The following is a 22,401-nucleotide window of genomic DNA, read 5'->3' on the forward strand; positions in this document are numbered from 1 at the left end:
GCAGTACTTGTACAAAGCCTTGTCTAGAATGCCTGCTCTAGAAATCCTCCCAAGCTTTACCATAAATATCACATTACTTTCTGAACAAACCATCAAAACACTTCTTTTTTTTTTGTTTTCTTTGACACAAACACTATCTATTACCATTACCATTTTTTGTCTAACTTCATAGCATGCTTGCTGGTTAACATTTCAAGGTGACTTCAATTGTTTTTAATTTAATAATGACTATTCCATTTCCACTTTTGTTATTTGTGTGTTTGCGAGGTCGCAATCCTGCATGATATTGTGATAGTAGCGATAATCTGACAGTACAAGTATGTAGGGTATTTATGCAGTAGTTCAAGGTGCCTTATGCAGGGCTCGAAATTAACTTTTTTTCTTGGTAGCACTGGTGCTCCCAAATTTAGCAGTTAGTAGCACCAGCAAAGACTTTAGGAGCACCTATCCAAAAGCAAGGCAGTGACGGAGCGATAGAGACCGCTCTGTCCATCTCCGTTCCGCGCGCCTCTCTCCCAGGAGAGCAGCCGCAGTTGCGCTCTCATTGTTTCCTGGCAGGACCGCAGGAGCACAGTCTCACAAAAAAAGGAGCACCAGACTTTTTTTACCTAGTCGCACCGGTGCTCCCAAATATATTTAATTGTCGCACTGATAAAAATTTGGGCACATATGCGACCAAAATGGGCGCAATTTCGAGCCCTGGCCTTATGGGGAAGATTCCTTAAAATATCAAAAACATTTTTTTTCTGCCAACTTTCATTCATTTTGGAAATAATGACTCAAAAAACATGCACCTTAGGCGAATTGGGGGCTTCAAATTGCCTGTAAGCGTGAATGTGTGCGTGCATGGTTGCTTGTCTATTATATGTGACTCCGCGGTGCACTTGCGACACACATGGAGTGTCCCTGCTTTACGCCCACAGTCAGCTGTGATAGGCTCCAGCACCCCGCGACCCGCGACAGCGGATGAAGCAGGTGTAGAAAATGAATGAATGCAAGATCTAAATCTGACTGTCAACAATGACAATCTGATCCTCCTTTGGTCATTTGTTTGATCATATGAAGTCTGTAGACCCTGCAAGAACTCAAGGAATGTTGTCAGGTCATAAATCCTTAGCTGAGCAATCAGCATTCATTATCAGAATGCTAGTGGTTTGTAGGCAAAATCACCTTTCTAAGAAATACTACCTCTATGCAATTTTTCAGCATTTCAATCTAGCATTTGTACTTGGCATAATAAACCTACATACGCTGGAATTGCTGGAAAACATTACATATTTCCATTTCAAAGGCAGCTAAGAAACAGTGTTGAAAGTCTGACATCATACAACAATTTGTGAAGTGTCCTTAAACTGGCATTTAACTGCATGCTGAAGCCTGGTGCCTTACAATGTGCACAATAAGCAAAACTGAATGAATGCAGTTGTTTATAGAAATAAGGATCACCTGTTGATAGAGGATAGTCTAATGTCCCTGAAGAGAAATAAATCTGAATATGTTCATGAAGGTACTGGGGTCTTGTGAAACATGCAACCAGAGTCAGGAGGTAAACTGCTCTTGTTCATTTAGCTTGGGGTGGCAAGATAAAGACTGTCACAAGGTCAGTGTGATACATGGTGCTCATTTTCCTTACCAGATAAATAAGTCCATTGATTAATAACATTGCAATTATTTAATAGTCGCATAACAGACTGCCAGAAAACACAAGGAGGTGGCTTGTTTTTATTTTTACTTTGAAGTTATCGAAGTTGGATAACATGGTATTCATGTGAAACCTTGTTAAATAACAACTAAGTTTTGAAGTATAGACAATCATGTCAAAAATCACAATGCTCCAAAATAGGAAATGAATGCACAGGTTAAAATAGTAAAATTTTTAAGTCAGAACAATGGCAACAGGTGGTTGTCAGTGCCCACACCAGAGGAAAATGTACAATAGCTCATCAAACAAATGCACTGGAAAATCCAATTGTGAGTTACTGCAAACCTTTGAGGGAAACTATGTAATTACTTGCTAACATCAAACACAGTAAAAAACTGTGTTAATCTATTTAAGTCAACTGTGACATCGTATTTGCTTTGTTAATGTAATACAAAGCTATTTTTTTTCACAAAACATGGCTATGAATCACATTCATAGCCAACTGCACAAGAGGAAATACAGGAACTTCACAGCAGGGAATCTTCCCAGATTTACGAGGCTACTGGAATAAGCAGCATGCTAAATTACTTCCAGAACCACATGCACCTGACCACTCCAGCCCATTACTACTTAACTCACTCTGACCTTTAGAAATGGATATGAGCGCTAATAAGCAAATTGGAGCTGTGATTCCATATCTAACCAATAAAATAACCTTGCTGTTTGAATTAAAGCACAAACCCTTTGGAATGCATTGAGTATGCTGAAGGAATGAAGCTTTTTGAAAACCAGTTTGATGCTAAATTAAACCACATCAGACCTGTGTACGAAATTTCAGATCGTAACGGGTGATAAACAAACCTCAACTGTAACAATCAGTTATGATGACTGAAACACATCATGATTTTATTTTTCACATCAACCCTTTAAATATTTTGTTTCTACAGTTTAAAATCTATATAACAATTAGAAAAGAATGGTGTAGGTATATTTCCAGTACAAGAATATACACTGCATGAAATACACTGAATCCTGGCATTGTCATCTTGGAATATGCCCGTGCCATTGGGAAAAAAAAAAATCCATTGATGGAATAACCTGATCATTCGGTATACTGTATTCAGGTAATCAGCTGATCTCATTCTTTGAACACATGCTGTTGCTGAACCTAGACCTGACATTCTAAGATATTCCAAGATGACAATGACAGGATTCATAGGGCTAAAATTGTGAAAGAGTGGCACAGGGAGCATGAGACATCATTTTCACACATGGGTTGGCCACCACAGATCCAAACCTTAACCCTATTGAGAGTCTTTGAGATGTGCTGGAGAAGGCTTTGCCCAGTGGTCAGATCCCAGGATCATCAATGCAAGATCTTGATGAAAATGCATCACTGGATGGAAATAAATCTCGTGAAATTGCAGTAGCTTATCGAAACAATGTCACAGGGAACGCATGCCATAATCAAAGCTAAAGGCGGTCCAACAAAATATGAGTGTGTGACTTTTTTTCGGTGGTGACTCTTTTTTTTGGCCAGGCAGTGTATTTTTTGCAACAACAACAAAATGCCTCTCAAGACAAGCAATCAGTGCCAGAGGGCCTTTCATTTGAGACATTTATAGAATGTGTTGCTATGTGCTAACAGAAAAATACAGGAGTGGATCAAAACAAGGCTTCTCATGACAAGAGACAGTAGCGTGTAAAGCAGAATTAGACAGCCAAACCTAATATTGATTTTTTAACAGTGAATGTTGGTTAGAGCAATACAACAGCACAACAACACACAAAGTGAACCTAAACAACCAGAACAACACCAATGCAATGTGAAATCTGACTGACTATTCAGGCTTATAAAGCCTCCCCATTTTTCTTATTTGGAAGAATCATTCAATACGTCATAAGTCCTGCTAATGAAAAAAAACATTCTGATAGCGCAAAGTATCTTCTTCTTCTTCTCTTTTTGGCTTTTCCTTTCAGGAGTTGCCACAGGGAATCAGTTGCCTCCATCTTACCCTGTCTTCTGCATCGTCTTCTCTCACATCAACTACCTTGTCAGTTTAGTTTTGTTTACAGTCACTGCAGAAAATTCCGCTTCAAAAAGACAGGAGGTTGGAAACGGAAGCAAGGTTTTCAACACTTTTTGAGCGATCTCAGCATAATCTGCCTTGACTTAAATCCAGAGCACTGGCGTGGTTGTGGGGGCTTAATTGTGTGGGCTGATAACCTGTCATGTGACCAAAACCTGTCAAGCCGGACAGACGCATGCATTTTTCTGTGCCTCATTCCGCACAGACGTCACTTTTCAAAATAAAACATCTTTCAGACTCCAAAATAAATAAAACAGATATAAATTATTTTTTCTTTCTGTGCGGCCCAGTACCAAATGACCCACAGACAGGTACCGGTCCGCAGCCCGGGGGTTGGGGACCACTGCTCTATCTGACACTCTCTTTACCTCCAGGACATTCCTAACAAACTCCTCCTTCAAGATAACTTCTACTCCATTCTTTTCCTAGCTATGCCATGATGGAAGAACTTGAACCCTGCTCCTAAACTTCTAACCTTGCTACCTTTCCACCTGGTCTCATGGACACACAGTATGTATCATGTAAACCAACTCTCTACTCTTGGTGTTCCTCTTCTCTCTCTTCCTACGAACACTTTCCTCCTCTCCGTCTTCGACCAACAAGTGGTCCAATATCCACCGGCACCCTGTAGGTGAACAGCACCGATGGCGGCAGTTGTTAACCAGGCCTCCACTGATCCAGTATGTAAGTGTATAGATTTCATTCGCATGTTTGATTTGGCAAAAGTTTTGCATCGGATGCCCTACCTGACACAACCTTCTGTATTTATCCGGGCTTGGGACCGGCAGAATAAGACACTGGCATGTTCCCTCTTGCGGCTACAGAGAAACATTAAAATTAACATGTTTCCACCACTTCTGAAATGAATTCTGAAATTATAACACGTTATTACGTGTTAAAATTTAAAAGTATAACCTTGTAAAAAATTTATATTAACTGTTTTTTTTCTGCTTGTTTTTTCTAGAAGTCCATTAGATCAGTGTGGAGGGCCAGCTAATGGTCTAGTTTGGTAACAACATAAGTTGTTTCTACATTGTAATCAACAAACTGGAATGGAATGCAGACTACCTTTGCCTTGCATTTCAGCTCATTCAAATCAATAATTTCTTTCAACCTATCAGCACAGCAAACATACCTATTGTGAACCACAGGTTTCGTGTCGGATCCAGGAAAGATGTTATGAATAAAAGCTGCTAACATCTGAAAGTCACCGCATTGTGTGCATGAATTTAGACATTTTGCATGATTCGAAGTTGTTGTTTTATTGTGCTTTATTGACTAACGGTGAGAAGGGGTTACAGTTTGGCGGCCTGAGGATTGCATCGCTGCTTTTTGCAGATGATGTGGTCCTGTTTGCGTCATCGGCCTGTGACCTGCAGCACTCACTGGTCCGGTTTGCAGGCAAGTGTGAAGCGGCGGGGATGAGGATCAGCACCTCCAAATCTGAGGCCATGGTCCTCAGCAGGAAACCGGTGGACTGCCTTCTCCGAGTGAGGATTGAGGTCCTTCCACAACTGAAGGAGTTTAAGTATCTTGGGGTCCTGTTGACGAGTGAGGGAACAATGGAGCGTGAGATTGGACGGAGAATTGGGGCAGCAGGAGCGGTATTGCAGTCGCTTTACCGCACTGTTGTCACAAAGAGGGAGCTAACCCGACTACGGATAAGAGGTGGAAGATGGATGACTAATGCTTCTCTGCATCTGTGTTCAGGCAAATCTCTGAAGTTTTAACTGGTGTTTCAAGACTTGCGTTGTGGTTGTAGAGTGATGGAAATAAGAAACCAAACGACTAGTAGATGCAACCTCATGGTTTATGTGCTAAAGCTTGAATGTTGTTGAAAGTTAAAATGCAAAACAAAGCTATGGGTACCACGCCGTTATTACGTGTTGGCTTACAGCTTTCATGTTGCCGTTGTTGACGTGTATCTGCTGTGACTTTCCCTTTTTGTCATCAGCCTTCAGAAGTGGTGAAAAGTACTGTATATTTGCCATGTTTTCAGCAATACAGCAATGTTCCCATTTGCAGAAATTTAGTGCATTTTCTATCTATGATATGAACTTGACACACCATTCAGCTGTAAGTGCTCTTCCAGATCAGTTGCAGTATTTGCAAAACTCATCAAATAAGTGTATATTAACACTAGGGCTGCCACAAACGATTATTTTGATAGTCGAATAATCACCGATTATTTTTTCGATTAGTCGACTAATCAGATCATACGTAAATTGAATGTAAAACATACAGCTTATCGCACCAGCATGAAGCTGCTCTTATATAACCATCAATACTTTTCAGCTTTAAGTGTTTAAGGCATATGCTAACTAAAAATAAAGACAATTAAGATGATAGTTCATGAAACCTTTAATGAAATATGCTTGTAGCAACAAACAATTGTTTAACTGCGTAGCATAAAGTGCAAACAGCTGAGTAAAATAAGGAAAAGGCACTTGCCTAAACAACACAAAAATAAATACTTCAGGTTATTTTTTTAGTTTTTTTCTTTCCTTTTTCTTTCCTTTGATGTCTTTGGCATCAAACATAGCAACAATGAGGTAGGCACCTGTAACTAAGGAATTATTACAGTTTTGGTCTCACTGACTCAAATATAACAAAAGTGCATTATGTGCTCAGTGTCACAACTGTGTTCAACTTTACTACACTCTGACTCTATATAATCCCAAACTGCACAAGGGTCTTGTTCATAGCCAGGAAAGTTAGCACTTTCTAAAAAAAATTTCCAGGCGGAGGCTCCCCGGACCCCCCTTAGGGGGGTTCCCCTCCACACACACTCCACGACAGGTGTGGTTTTACACCACCCAACAATTGAAAACTTGCATTCACTATGCGAAGATACAGTCATACAAAATATTACTCAATGTTTACTTGTAAATTTTACTTGCTATTATAGCAAGCCGCTGTCTTGGACACAGAATGTGGCTTTTTGTGGCTTACTCAATTCGTTTACACTAAGCCACAGTGGCTTAGTCATACTAGCTCCTGGTGCAAGCCCAGTAAACTGATCCTATCTGACTGATATAGTTAGGTCTATATATATTGGGACACTAACATAAGTTTTGGAATGTTCTTTTTACCTGTTTAATGAAACTTATTCCAATTATAGTTATATAATGGACATAGGATAAAGTGCAGACGCTAGGCTTTTGTTTGAGGGTAACCACATTAAAATTGGATGAGGGGTTTTGGAGTCACTGCTCCTTAACATATGCCACCCCATTTTAAAAAGGGAGCAAAAGTAAATGGACAATTGACTCAAAGGCCATTTCATGAGCAGTAATTGGCACTTCCTTCATTATGTCATCACCAATTAAGCATATGAAAGGCCTGGAGTTGATTTGAGGTGCTTGCATTTGGAAGATTTTGCTGTGAGGATAGCATGCGGTCAATGGAGCTCACCATGAAGGCAAACAAACCAACCTTAAACTGCACAAAGAGAAAACATCTATCCACAAAATTGCTACAACATTAGGAGTGGCAAAAACTACATTTAACATCCTGAAAAAGAAAAAAAGCAGTGGTGAGATGGTGAACACAGCAAGACCTATGGTGGATGATCACAGAACTTTTTCCATGGTGAATAGAAACCCCTTCACTACAGCCAGCCAAATTAAAAACACTCTCCAGGAGGTAGGTGTGTCATTGTCCAAGTCTACCTTAAAGAGAAGACTGCATGGGAATAAATCAGAGGGTTCACTGCACAGTGCAAGCCACTTATAGGACTCAAGAATAGAAGGACTAGATTGGACTTGGCTAAAAAATAATCTAAAAAAAAATCAAAGCCGGCACAGTTCTGGAAGAACATTCTTTAGAAAACGAGATCCAACTTTTAGCATAATTATGGCAAAAAAACCTATGGAGAAAGCGTGGTGCTGCTCATGATCCAAACCGTACCATATCATCTCTACAACGGGGTGGAGGCAATGTGATGCCCTGACATGCATGGCTGCCAGTGGCACTGGTTCACTGGTATTATTGATGATGTGACATAGGACAGAAGCAGCCAGATGGATTCTGAGGTGTTCAGCGACATACTCTAACTGGGCCAAATGCAGTCAAATTGATTGGGCAGCGTTTCATAATACAGATGGACAATGACCCAAAACATACAGCCAAAGCAACCCAGGCTTTTATTAAAGCAAAGAAGTGGAATATTCTTGAATGGCCGAGTAGGTCAACTGATTTCAAACAATTGAGCATTCACTTCACCTGTTAAAGACTAAACTTCAGGTAGAAAGGCCCACAAACAAACAGTTACTGTAAACCGCTCTAGTAAATGCCTGGAAAAGCATTAAAAAGAAGGCAATCCACAGGCAGTCGTTAACAGTTTTCAAGCAAATTCAAGCAAACTAGAAATGAACATTTTATTTTCAGATATTTAAATTGTCCAATAACTTTTGAGCCAAACAAATGGATTGAGTCTAACAATGATTCAGTTTTTAAACTTTTTATGCAATCTTTCTTCAACCAACTGGATTAAAGCTGAAAGTCTACACTTCAACTACATCTGAATTGCTTAATTAAAAATTAATTTTAGTATTGTACAGAACCAAAATTAGAAAAAAAAATTGTCTGTGTCCAAATATTCATAGACCTAACTGTATCTATTGCTTATATGTGCTCAGTTTGAGCCAAACATGAGATAAAGATTTCTTTGAACACATCTAAATTCCTAGACAATTTCAGTGCTTCACACCATGCCAATACTGTTTCAAAACTACACTACACACAAGCAAGCCGAAAATCTTAAGCATAGCCTAGCTGTAACTCTCTCCACTTCTTTTAGCTGCTATAAGCAGACAACAGGCTGAATAAAGAAACAAAGCAACATTGTATTCAGTATTCATTGTAGTCCAGTATTAACACTGAGGCATGGCTGAGACACAGCCGATCTGTAAAATGAGAAGTCCAGGGGTTTGAAAAGGTGCCAATTGGTCACACACAATAAATTCAATTTTCATTTCCCTCTTACTGCGTATACTTGTTTGTGAGTGTGTGTGTGTGTGTGTGTGTGTGTGTGTGTGTGTGTGTGTGTGTGTGTGTGTGTGTGTGCGTGTGTGTGCGTGTGTGTGTGTGTGCATGAGAGAGAGACAGAGAGAGGGTGAGAGAGAGAAAGACATGGAGAGAGAGATAGAGTATGTGTTTGGAGACAAGGTGGGCCATCTTTGACCACTGAGCTCAGGTCCAGAACCTTGTTCAGATCACAGCATGGTAGAAGATTGTGCACCTGTCATATTATACCCCTCTCACTCATCGGGGGACAAATCATTTCCTTGTTCACACAATCACACAATTTATATCTATTGTTTCACAGGGCTTTTGATTTTTGAATCCAGAGAAACAATAACCCCCTGTAGCTACTCGGCCTTAAGCTGAGAAGTGTAGAAGTGGAGTTGAGATAATAGTGATGAGATCACTTTTTGGTGAGCAGCCAGTTTCCCCTGTCTCCACTGCGTGACAGAATATATTCATCTGTGTTAAATGTCGACATCCTGCACATGTGTGGGTGTTATCTTGCACACATCTGTGTTTGTATGTCCAAGTCTGTGCATGTGTGTGTGTGTGCACAAGAATTGCATACAGTAACGGTGTTCATAGGCCAGGCAGAAAGAGGAAGGCTGAGTCACAGGAACTTGGGCCTCTCAGGAAGAGAGTAGCGTGATCTAAGACATGCTTGGCCAGGCCCCCGCACATCGTTTATGAGTTATTGCCCTGCTGTGATCCTCTGCCTCAGAGATATACAGCAGTGTGCACTTCAACTCCCCTCTCTGGCGTGGAGTACCAATGGCCACCTGCCAGATTTCCATCCACATAGGGCAAGTAAGCAGGTGAACTTGAGGGGTATTTCAATGACAGTAAATTTGACTGCACAATTTAACAGGCATCCTTTTGTTGAATTAGCAGTTTCAAACAATTATTATAGTTACTTTTAAAAAGAATTTGTTAAGAATAAACTTGAAACTGACGACAAGTCCCAACACTCAGAGCCTTATCTTCATCACACAGGGTACAACAAAGAACATTTCCCCACACACACAAACACAAGAATAACATTCAGCACAAAAGCGGAGAAAAAACATCTCAATAACTGAACTCAGGCTGAATGGGCAGTGCTGCTCTGCTGACCACAGCAGATTGGAGAGCAGGAATAGAGAGAAAATGGAAACAGGGAGTGACTCGAAGGGGAACCAAATGAACAACAAGCAAAACTTAAGAGATATAGTGACAAAACATGAGTGAGGCTGAATGTTTTCCCTTTTTTTTAATGTTTGATCAAACACAGGTGAGTACTTCAGGGACTTGTTCTGTAAGTTGGCTCAAAGTGTCAGTTACATCTGAAATTCAAACATTTATTTTCTTTATAACACAGTAAGAGTCTTGAACACATTTGCATTACCCCTGCAACCTTTCTGTGAGTTTGACAGATCCATTGCAAAGGTGAAAGACAGGAAAAAACAAAATGTGCCTTGATAAAAGCACGGAACTGTATATTATGCAACATGGTCCTCCTGCAGGTATCAAAAATGTGATACAGATATTACACAATGCCACACTTTCACAGCCAAAATCACAGAGACCATGTGGTCCTCAATGGACTTTTTGGCATGCTATCACATCTGCTAAGATCATAATCATAATAAAAAATTCTACAGATCAGAAAAGTGGTATTAGATATTAGCCAGATCTCATAAGACTGAATATCATATAGAGCGTAATGACCATGTCACTGAAACCGTCCTCTTCAGCATTTGATGTGGGTGAATTCCAGACGAAATCCAGTCTAAGGAGTGCAGAAACTGTTAATGAGTAATGTAAATGGGGAAAATGTGTCCTTTTTCAGGGAGCTGTGCAACATGGTTACACAAGTATGAATGGAAACTAAATAAGTCTCCAAAACCACTTACATGAATTCACGTGTCCCCGAGTCACCTCAGAAGGACAAAGTCCTCTGGATTCCTGAGTATTAAATGGTTTTACATTATTGCCGTCTACTACATCAACATAATCACAATTGAAAGCCCATTCAGCTAGCACTAACTGAGATTGGAGTGAGGTAAGATTATCTCCTGCCACTGGCAAAAATCAAACGTGATGAAGAGCATTTGGGAGACCTAGCAGTGCAGAAAATCCATAGCAGAGGCACAGATGAAGGCAGGAGCAACTGTCTATTGATAGCTCTGGCACCAACTGAACTGCAGGACATGGGACATCAGTCATATAGTGGCCGCAACCCCGCTCTGTGCCCCATGTGAGGCCTGCCAACAGGACTGTCCCGGCCCCCCTGCCCCATTTCCCTAGAGAGGACCACTCTTCTCCACTCTGTCATTCTCTGGGTCTTGTGGCTGGGCCCTTCTGCCTTTCCACTTTACATTTAGATGAGAGTGAGGCACAGAAATGTGCACTACATATGGTAGAAATTACGTAGCTCACTTAACTTCAGAGATTTTTTTCCCTTTTCTTCTCTCTCTCCCTTTTCCACAAATTACTCCAAGACTAGGGAAATTGATAGATTCCTTGTCCAAGTAGGCTGCTGTACACAGAAGACTTTTGCTTTTTGTTATCTTTTTCAGCAATTCCAATTGTGATATGGACTTGATATGGACTTGAACTGTACAACTTTTGAACATATCCATATGCTATCAAATGAACACTGAATACCTTCTAAGTTGAAAGACGGTTACAATCTTCAGAGACCCAAAACAAATAGTTGGTATTTTGACTTATTGGAAATCTTTTCTCATTCAGGGAGATGACTGTACTTTCCAGGAATTATCTGGCCTCGTGTCTATCTTATATAAAACCTCATGCTGTAGGATGTTCTCTGGGGTGAAATATGGCTGTTAACACCATAGGAATGGAGAGATGTTGGCTTGTACTATGGCAAGGAGGAAGATGTTTGTGATTTATTTCAGTTAGTTTTGGTCAATGTGAACTGCAATCTCTCCATTCTGTATATTAACCTCTTTCTAGTTTTCCTACAATAGGTTCATCTTCATGACAACAGCGTATTAAGACCTTAAGTGAGGGTGCTGGTGAGGTAAATGTCATATATCTGGTATATATTCTATGTTCAAAAAGACAGAATGAGGACATGAAGACATACAGATTAAAACACCATGACCATGTCTAACACTGAAACTGACTAATCCTGAAGAAGAAATGCTGAACCTTGCTTATTTTCTCTGTGTCATACCTTGCATCATTACTCAAATGTTTAGTATGATCCACAGCCTTTTATTCTGCTATTCCTCTGCTATTTTGCTGTTTTTTGTATGGTGTAGCATGTTTCTGACTCAAAACAGCCTTTGTTTAGATAATTACAGTGGCAGCTGCACAGCTCTCAACCAGACTGGGAGTTAGAGCACCGACAAAACCAGTAGGGAAACCTGTGGCTGAGGCAGCTGCTTTTCACAGCATTTCCAGCTGCAGTCAAAATGCAGCAGCATCCAAAGGACTAAAATTATGCTATTCATAAGACTAACCTTTGAGGTGAAGGTTTAATGTTTTATTCCATTACCTTTGCCAAAAATCATGTCAATGTTCCTTCTTGCTGCTGAGCTTTGTCATCTCTTTGAAAATGAAAAAATATTTACTGGTGCCAAATTCCAGTAAATTCTTGATTTATAAGAAACATTTTAGCTGCCAACGTTCAAAAGAAAATTCAATTGTTTCTGTGTAGGATATGAAATACAGTCCCTTAAAGACTGAAAGCTAGACAGTGATTATACAATTACAATTACAGCATCCATCAACATCATCATTTGTCAGATGTTAAGTGCTACCAAAGCAAGTGTTTAGCCTCAAATATTTCAGTTTCCTAGCAGTCTAATCCCATCCATCTCAAGCAACATCGCATCATTCTCCAAAAATGTCCCAGTAAAGAAGAATGTTGCTTAGCAGACTGACTGTCCAGGCTGACCAGCTGCAGAACTGGAAGTAATTCTCAGAGAGCCATGAACTTTTGTCCTGCTACTGCTCCCTTGCTGGTTGCATGTGAGGACTTGGGCGACACCAAACAGGAAGAGCTCAACAAGTGGAAGCTATGGAAGTTTATCTCACACCATTCATCAAGCCCTAAACCCAGACACAGCCACTGAAACAATGCTGTCCTAAAAGCCCACTGGCAGGCTGGCCATGCATCATCATGGGTTACATCTAGGCTGGACAATATCAGACAGGGAGGGTCTCCATGACCTGCTGGCTGGCTCCCTCCTTTCTCACAGTCCTCAAGGAGTCTGCCTCAGAGTTAATGCCCTTGTGCCAAGAGGTGACATCAAAGGAGTCATATTTCAAAGTATTCAATTGATTGCAGGAGCAATCAATTGCTCTTGCCCCACTGATAACTATTAAGCTTATATGTCCTAGCATAGTACAGTGCGCCCTCGGTCTTTGCGGTCAATGCGTTCCAGGAACCACATGCGATTGAGGCATCCGCGATCGAGATTGTGATCTATTTATCCTATTATTTATGGTAATTTAAACGTTTATGAACCCTCCCCATACTGATATTAAACCACTTTCTATCTGCATTACCTTTTCCCACACTCTTATCGAGTGTTTAAAGCACTTTTGTGTCTCACGAAAATCCAAGACTGACGGAACGAGCGCATTTCCGGATCCCGTTAGCCAATAGAATGTGCGTACTGTATGACGTGACTGCCAACCTAAAATCCGCAATAAGGTGGAGTCGCAATCATTGATGCGCGATCGCGCAGGGCGCACTGTACACCAAAGATTTCACACATCTTATTGTTTGGCAGAGTAAATGGAATAGGCTCAAAAAGAGGAAATTCAACTGAACTCTAAAGGTGCACCAAAGTAAAGCACTGACAAAAATCAACCTTCTGTCCTTATGGCTGTTAAGCTACGGTCACAAGATTTAAGAATGTAGTGAAAGATTGGGAGGACAGATACAGGGCGTAAAACACAACAGTGGTAAGGCAATAGTGGAGACAAGGAAATCCATGAGACAATTAGAGAATCAGTTGTTCATACAGGTCACTAGGTCTTAGTGGTGTAACTGCAATCTGGAATACTCCAGACAAAATTGAGGAAACAGTCATCAATCATGTCTGAACGTACAGTAATGGTCCAAGAAGAACTAGAGAAATAAGTGTATTTGAGCTCATTCCGGTCTGCTGACACACTGACCCAAAGCCACATCATCAGTAGGAAGATGGAGATTTTTGCTCATCTATGATGATCATTAATATCATTAATATCATATCAATAATAGTTTCATATGCTGACTCACCGAACCCTTCTTTAGTAATTTTTTTTCCATAATACGTAAGTATATGTTTTACTAGTGTATTTAATGAACTGTGCATTAATGTCACTTTTCTCAAAGAACAAAACCAAGACAGTGCATGAACTCACATGAAATTACATATGTGCAAAATCAGTGTGACTTCTGCTGTTGCTTTTGAGAGACCAGTTCAGAAATGTGTGGCTTCACCATGGTAAGTGCTTCTCTTAAGCCATTTTCACAGCAAAGTCTGTTTTCTTTTCCATGCAGCTTAAGCAAGTGTTCCTTTATTTTTGCTGGTGCGAGACTAGAATTGCTCAACTTGGCATTGCAAATCATGCAAATGGGACGCTGACTCCCGTCACGTTCCGTTATACATGTAAATTCATGTCACACATATTTATCCGACCACTTTCTTTATTTGCTCGACATATTTACTATGGATTAAAATATTAATAAAGAAATCAGACGACATACCTGCATAAATCAACTACTGAGCGCGCAAAATCCTTTGTAGCACAGGTAGGCTAATCAATGTAGTGTGATCACCGGCAGCCAGTGATGGCTAAGGGGGGCATGTCATCACAAATTGACATGATGTGTCATACGCACACAGTGACTCATGTATGTTCGGCGGAGGTCCAGACAAAACACTCAACACATCATGTCTGTTTTGTCTTGTCTTGTTTCGTTTTGTCTTTTGTCTCCGCCGAACCCCTGAGACTGACTCACCAACCCCTAAGGGTTCGATCGAACCCAGGTTAAGAACCACTGGATTGGAGTCATGGATAACCATTCCTGTTTACTGCATATCTGCATTTGTTGAGCAGGCCAGAAACAGCAGCATTAAGGGGAGAATACACATCCAACCAGACATCTCCATGCAGACATTACCACATGAGGTCTGAAGGTTTTTCCTGTATCATCACTACTGATGAACACCTGAGCTTCTGCTGACTTGAGACCTGTTGGGACAACTGTCAACAGATAAGCCAGGGTCAGGAAAAGCAGATCTGGATGAGCTAACAATTTGTAAAAGGCTCACCACTGTTATTCACATTTTCAAACAAAAAGTTAGGCAGGGATGGATTGGCAAGCACAAAAGGCCTACAGTCACATTTTCCATTGATATCAAAGCCACATGGCAGGATTTCATGAAATAGTTGAGAAACTACTCGACATTTGGCAGTAGTTAATAGAAGAAATGCACAAATATGTGGATGAATAGGCAGGATATGTTCTGTGGTAATGTACAGTAAATGTCAATGTAAATGATGTAGTGGGATCAGATGTTTATATAGTTTTTAAAGTTTCTGTGACTGTAAAGTACAGATTGCAGTGCAGGGCATCTTTAGAGAAATGTATAGGTTATAATGTAACAAATAGCCATAAAATTACCCACTGACAGTCATTGAATCCTGATGTCATCTTGGCAGATTTTTGTTGCCAGAAATGCACTGCAATGATTTTCCTTATAGATCAGTTTCATTTTCCACCCTTTCCCTGTTACAGATTGCCGCAATAGTGCCACTGTATTACAGGATCAATTTACATATGCACAGTGAGGAGATGTTCTGCTCTGTGGACCAGAACTGTTCACAACTTGCCAGTGAGAATCAGCAGATCTCATAAAGAACAACAGCATTACCCTGCTCCTCTGGAATGTCAACTTGGACAACTCAAAACCAAAGGACACAGGCGCAATCTAGCTAGATCATTCACCATCTTCCTCTACTTTTTAACACAAGATTGTCCCTCACTGATTTGTACCTATTTCCTTAATCAACATATCAAACATAAAGGTGACTGTGACCAATAGAATCGTCCAGTTCCCGGTAGCTAATGAAAGTACTGTGTTCAGTCATATTTGGTCAATGATAATTAAAGACACAAATGGAGCAATCATCATTACGCATCAGGTTACAAAATCAGCAGTGTGTTAATGCACTCAGGAGCAATTTCATTACTCCAACAGGCTCTCCACATCATTAATTCCACACAGTAATGAAATGCAGACCCATGGGCTCAAAGAAGACAATTACTGATAAATGGTTTAAAATTATTTTCAGATACTAAAAAATACTGCATATGCAGCAAACAAACAATAAATAGATGTTGTCCACTTTCAATTCTAAATTTGGAATACTTGCTATATAATAACTTTTCCAAAAAGATTGTCAGTTAAAAGTGTCATCAATCTCAGTGTCTGTTTATGCTATGCTTTGGTGCAGTCAAAGGCTATATTGTATGTGTTTACAGACGAAAAAAGATAGCCACTCACACACACTCACACCCATATTCACTCATATGGCTAAGTTATAGCATCATATGTGATCAGGAGCCTCCCTATACACGAAGAACATGCAAACGCCACATCTCCTCTAGAATCCATAAACATATGAACCCAGAACTGTGAGGCTGTGAGGCAGAAATTGTGTTTGCCTCCACACCACATGTGTCAAACTCAAGGCTCGGGGGCCACATGTGGCCCGCCAAATCATTTTATGTGGCCCGCGAGAGTATAAAAGGTCAGAGTGTCTAAAAATAAATAGGACAAAAGCGTGCCTTGACCAAAACTACATTCCCCATAATGCAGTAATTAAGCCCATTTTAACCTTCACAAACATTCTTTTTAAAAAGTTAATGTCCAAACTTGTGTTTGATGTTATTTTTCTTTATTCACTTGGATAGTTTTATCTTTGATTGATGTAGTTAAGTCAGTTTAATAACCTGACAAATGAAAAGGATTTATGTTATAACAAAGCACCAAGCAAACATTGTTTTCTGTATGACTGTAATTTTTGTAACTTGAATAAGAAATAAATTCAGAATTATTTGACATTAATCAGTAGTTACATTTATTTGACATTACCCTGAGTTACATTTAGTTACATTCATAAGTTATTTCTGGCCCTTTGAGGAAAGCCATTAAGCTGATGTGGCCCTCGGTGAAAATACGTTTGACAACCCTGCTCTACATAATAATGCTGTCTGATACAAGGCTGCTTGGAAACCTATGACAAGCTAGAGAAGCATTTGTGTCTTATTTGTACATGTAGAAATGCAAATAAACATATTTTCATGGCAGAGAAAGCCACAACAAATACATTAAGGCATAGCACGAACAAGGTTGCAGGTGAGGCAAGTGAGGCACGGCCTCACCTGCCTCCCCTGACCGCATCTGCCATCATAAAAGAAAAAATAGAAAGTGGAAACAATAAATTTAATGGTTATATTTATCCAGTGATGTGTATCATGAAGTTATTTTCCGTTTAACGTCACCAATTTTACATTATTTTTACTCAAAATCGCTGAATTTTCACATTTACCACTGAAATACTGAGAAAAGACCTGCGGTGAGGCACCCGCCAGCCGAGCCTCACCATGGATTGCAAAATGGCTCAACTTGCTGTGCTGGTATGCTATACAGTGAGATCGTAATGCTATCTCTCTATATGTCGCTATTAAAATTTTCAAACATGTTTTCTCTATGAACTAAATTTCCATAATTTTGCTAATGTATATAATATGCAGTGTTTTTTGTCAACAACTGCATGTGTGTAACATTTTTCTTGAGTTGAGAGGTCCTAGAACGGCTGGGAAAAGGCACGAAGTGAGGCACGCATTTCTTGTGCCTCATGGTAGGGGGCACTGGTGATCCCAGGGATTTGGTCGGGGATTCTTCGTCCTCGGCCGTAGAGGAAGTGACAGCAAACTACAGTCTATAGCCAGCATGTCAAGTGCAGCCATTCATTTCTTTTCTGCTCGCCTTGTCTTACTATAAAAATGGAGGATTACATTAGTCGACTCAAAATTTTTTCGATACTTTTGTTCAGAAGGAGCTGCGCATGGACTTCATTAATAAGTAAACATAACATACATAAGTTTTTTTAATCAAATGTGCTTATTTGTGTGTTACAGTTTGTATATGTAAATAATTCTGCTATGAGACTTTAAAAATTATCTCCTCACTGTTGCTTATTAAATGGTGAATAAGCTACACTGTAGGTTAGTATGTTTGTAAACATCTTCATCTGATTATGATTAAGTCAGTGCGTCACCAGACATGAACCTCACTGCACTTCACTGCAAGGTTGTAGTTTCAGATCGCTTAGTTTAAATGAAGCCACTTCAAATGTGAAACAAAACTTCAAGTGTTCTATCCTCATTCCTTTTTTGTAAGTTATAAAAAAGGCAACCAAACACACACGCGCGCACACACATTCACAAAGAGACACAGAGAAAGAGAGAGAGAGAGAGAGAGACAGAGAGAGAGAGACAGACAGAGACAGAGAGAGAGAGAGCGAGAAAGACAGAGAGAGACAGAGAGAGAGAAACTGTGTTTAGGACACGACTGATCAATTTTCATCACAAACAAACAAGGACAGGCATTGACTGATGCAGCACCAACTTCTTATGATACACTGTCACTGTCATCGAAAACAACACAGTAATTCTGCATATATGTTTGTCTATGAGCATGCATTTGTGCACTTACAATATTCAAGTACAACAACAATATACAAAAGTGCAAATAACTGGTGCTACTAGACTGTGGTCTGACTGGGGTGTTGTTGTGTGCATGCATGCTGCTGCAGCGAATTTGGGTCGCAAACACCCAGATGTCTGCTTTGGAAAACGAAACCTAATCACATCAATACAGAAGGACACAGTATAACACGTATTTGTGCGCCAGGCTCGTCCTCCTCTATGTTCTCACTGAAGTTTGAAAGCAAGCTAATTGTGAAAGGTTCCCATGTATCAGTGGAAAATCCTTCAATTCAGAGGGTAAGTCAAAATATTTTATAAGAGAGATTCTTTGTACCTGAAAAAGGTGTGAATTATACAGACTTAGGACTTGAATAAGATGAGCTGCTTACCTTCTGATCCACAATGGAACACACCAGGTCCTTGACAGCAGAAAGTGACAGGTCACTGGCTTCCAGGTTCACTGTCTCTCTGGTCAGACCTATCTGCAGCAAGAAGGACACCCCATGGAAGGAGCCACGGGAGTTGGTGGGGCTGGGGAAGCTATGGCTGCCGTTGGATAGCCGTGTATATAGAGGTCCAGGTGGGCTCGGCGACAGGATGGATGTCGAGGATGGGTGGTGCGGATGGAGAGAGTGGAGAAAGGCTCGCGGTAAGGATGGGGGAGAGGAGGCAGACATTGGGTTTCTTCCAATGGCAACGTGAAACACTGAATAGATATTTTACTGAGTTTGTAGGGAAAAACACAATTGGATCTCTGTGGACAAACTCTTGATAGAGGGAATCTTTTGTCCTCATCAGTCAGAGTGAGTCAGTGCAGTTTGTGTTTTAATCAAAATGACAATGTTCATTATAATCTAAGAGGATAATTGTCAATCGGCCCAGCTGACATCCCATTTATTCACTAGATGGACTGGCAGTGGAGAAAAAGTCCCAAAATTATCCACAAACTGCCGCAGAAAAATCACCGCAACAAACTTCATATCCTGGAATGTTGCTTCTCCTTCATGTCAGTAATCCACTCTGACCACAGCAAGCCTGTCAGGACAAATACACACACATATAACACTTTTTTAGAAATTAACATTGACCTACATGAATACTGTTGACCTACATAAATACAGGTTAATATAATGAATCTGTAATTATGTTGAAAGTCCAAACTTAAAATAAAACAATCTGATCTAACACCCAACTACCAAATAATTTATTTTTAAAATAAATGCTAACAACACAGTATATTGTTATAATATTTAACATTGCTACAATTCATCATATTATTTTTTGTGCCAATTGTTATTTTAGCAGAGAAAAGTAAACCAAGCAACAGTGTTGTATAATTATTTTACCATGGGATAACTTGTCTCTTGTTGGGCTCAAAAATAAACAGTTATTTACTGTCTGAAAGACTTTAACATCATGCACTATTGATGCTTTTCCACTGATCTGTTTCTGATTCCCACAAGTGCTCAGTGCCCTAAAATTTTCTGCCACATAGTTTGGTCTTCATATTTGCTTGTATACTGTATTCTGTGTGGGGTTAAGATCTGGTGACTGACCAACCAAAACAACAGTGAATCTTGCTCTTGACTTGTGTTAATTTTTCTTGTGTATTATCTTGTGGAAATATCTCTCTTTTTTATTTCCGCTGCACAAGTTGCTAAGGCATGGAGGCAACCCTTTTTTTATCATCTTTTGGCTCTTCACATTGAAAGAATTTTCTCACCGCACCAGCTTGCCAACACCAGATGCAGAAAATACTCCCCCACTTCAAACATAATTCCACCTCCCTGACATTTCTCCATCTTGCTAGGCATTTCAGTTGCACCTAACCCGCAAAGATTAAAAAAAAAAAAAAAAAGACTCCTCTTTCCTGAGTGATTTTGACTCCAACAAGTTCAAGAAATGTGGAGGAAGTTGAAGAAAAAAACAAAAATAACAGCTTGACTCTTCAAGTGTTGTGTGAACATAAACAGTGATCATAGTGTTTAATGTCTATTCATATGGGTCAGGACTATCAAGTCAGCTACACAGTTTACTTAGTTACTTCACTGATAATCTGTCACAGAAACATTATTGGTGTCTGTCTATACATGTAGGTCCAATATGACACTAACTTTAAAGTCATGGTAAATACAAATAAAATTAACTTTAGAGCAGTGAGACTCGGTTGATAAAGAACGGTAAATATGAAGATCTAAAAACTCACGTTTATCTTTTAATTTCCCTCAAAAAAGTCGATCACGCACGATCACACACACACACACACACACACACACACACACACACACACACACACACACACACACACACGAATGTCACATGGCTGTGAAATTATCGCCGCATACTTTGCCCATGACTAACAGCACAAAATGTGATGAAAGGAGGTTACCTCATTGTTTCACTCAGGAGCGCAGAACCGTTTCTTTAAAGCGAAACTTTAGTTTTAACCTCCAGGTTATTCCTTGTATTGTGTTGCTGTCGCCCGACATTGTTTTGATAGTTCCTCCCAGGGTTAGCTCTAAGCTAACTAACAGTCTTTTGTAAAGGGGCCGTGCTACAAGCAGCGGAAACTCAACGTTTTCGTGTTCAATGTCAATAGAATGAAACTCACCATCGTCATTTATCTTTTGGCGAACAAACACACAAACACAACAGGTGTTTTTCTCGTGCACAACAGAAAACACCGACATAAAAGAGACGTAAAAGCTGATAAAGCGTATCATTTGGGGGTTATGGGACTTGAACCTCCACTAACATCTGGGACCGAAGCTGGTGAACATCTGCACCCCTCCCACTGTCGATTGGCTAGCTGGCAAAACACAACCCGAGTCGGAATGCCAGCAAAACAAGTTATACAAGAACTGAATTTCCACATTGAGACGGCTCTGGGTTACGTCCATGTAAAGCTCGTTTTTAAACAACGTACTCCAATATGTTGCTGATATAATACTTTACCTTCACAGTCTTCGAAGGGCGCTTTTCTCTCCATTCTAAGTTGACTGAAGAAACTTCGTAACTCCATCAACTTGAGGACAACGGAGTCTCAAGTTTGAAGTTTCGTATGAAAAAACACACCAAAATCCAGCGTCGGAGCCTACGTGTAACAAAAACTGACATGAGACTTACACACAGAAGAGCTGAGCCTAACCGAGCTGTCCATTTATTTTCTCTTATCTTTTATTCCAAATTGTAAATTCATGCGCATCTTATTATCCTTCCAGCTGTGACTACTCCCCCCGCTTCACGAGAGGAAGAGCTGCGACCGTCGCTGGGGCTTGGAGTCTTTTTATGACCTTCGCATAACTTACTTTCCATGTGTAGCGAATGAAACTTGAACTACAGTCCGTATGAGGCAATGGCGTCTCCGTCCGAGCGCGAACCACTGCGCATGCGCTGTTCTTTTCCGTTATTTTAAATGGGTCATACCTTAGATAGATAGATAGATAGATAGATAGATAGATAGATAGATAGATAGATAGATAGATAGATAGATAGATAGATAGATAAGATAGATAGATAGATAGATAAGATAGATATGAAAATAAACAATTAAGTGATCAATATTGTGCCGGTCCCAAGTCCGGATAAATACAGAAGGTTGTGTCAGGAAGGGCATCCAACGTAAAACTTTTGCCAAATAAACATGCAAATCATACCTTTTGTACAGGCAGGATGGATATAGAGGTAGGATGGAACGGGTGGAGAAAAGTGTCAGGTGTGATGTGTGATAGAAGAGTTTCAGCTAAAATGAAAGGAAAGGTGTACAAAACTGTGGTGAGACCAGTGATGTTGTTTGGTCTAGAGACAGTGTCACTGAGGAAAAGACAGGAGACAGAGCTGGAGGTAGCAGAGATGAAGATGCTGAGGTTCTCTCTGGGAGTGACCAGGAAGGATAGGATCAGGAATGAGTACAT

The 22,401-nt window shown here is 40.1% G+C and overlaps 1 protein-coding gene across 2 annotated transcripts in view; it reads right to left on the minus strand.

Annotated features, from left to right (window-relative positions):
* The window catches only part of prkd3 (protein kinase D3), a 45,532-nt gene extending 23,800 nt beyond the window's left edge, over window positions 1-21,732 (minus strand). For both annotated transcript variants that reach the window (XM_068338412.1, XM_068338411.1), the window contains exons 1-2: window positions 21,443-21,732; window positions 18,877-19,522 (exon numbers count right to left, since the gene is read on the minus strand). In XM_068338412.1, coding sequence (XP_068194513.1) covers window positions 18,877-19,164 — 288 coding nt within the window. In that variant the 5' untranslated portion in view covers window positions 19,165-19,522; window positions 21,443-21,732. The remainder of the gene's footprint in view (window positions 1-18,876; window positions 19,523-21,442) is intronic.
* Window positions 21,733-22,401: the final 669 nt, after the last annotated feature.

The sequence above is a fragment of the Antennarius striatus genome, chromosome 17 (assembly GCF_040054535.1).
Source record: "Antennarius striatus isolate MH-2024 chromosome 17, ASM4005453v1, whole genome shotgun sequence".
In the NCBI taxonomy this organism is placed as follows: domain Eukaryota; kingdom Metazoa; phylum Chordata; class Actinopteri; order Lophiiformes; family Antennariidae; genus Antennarius; species Antennarius striatus.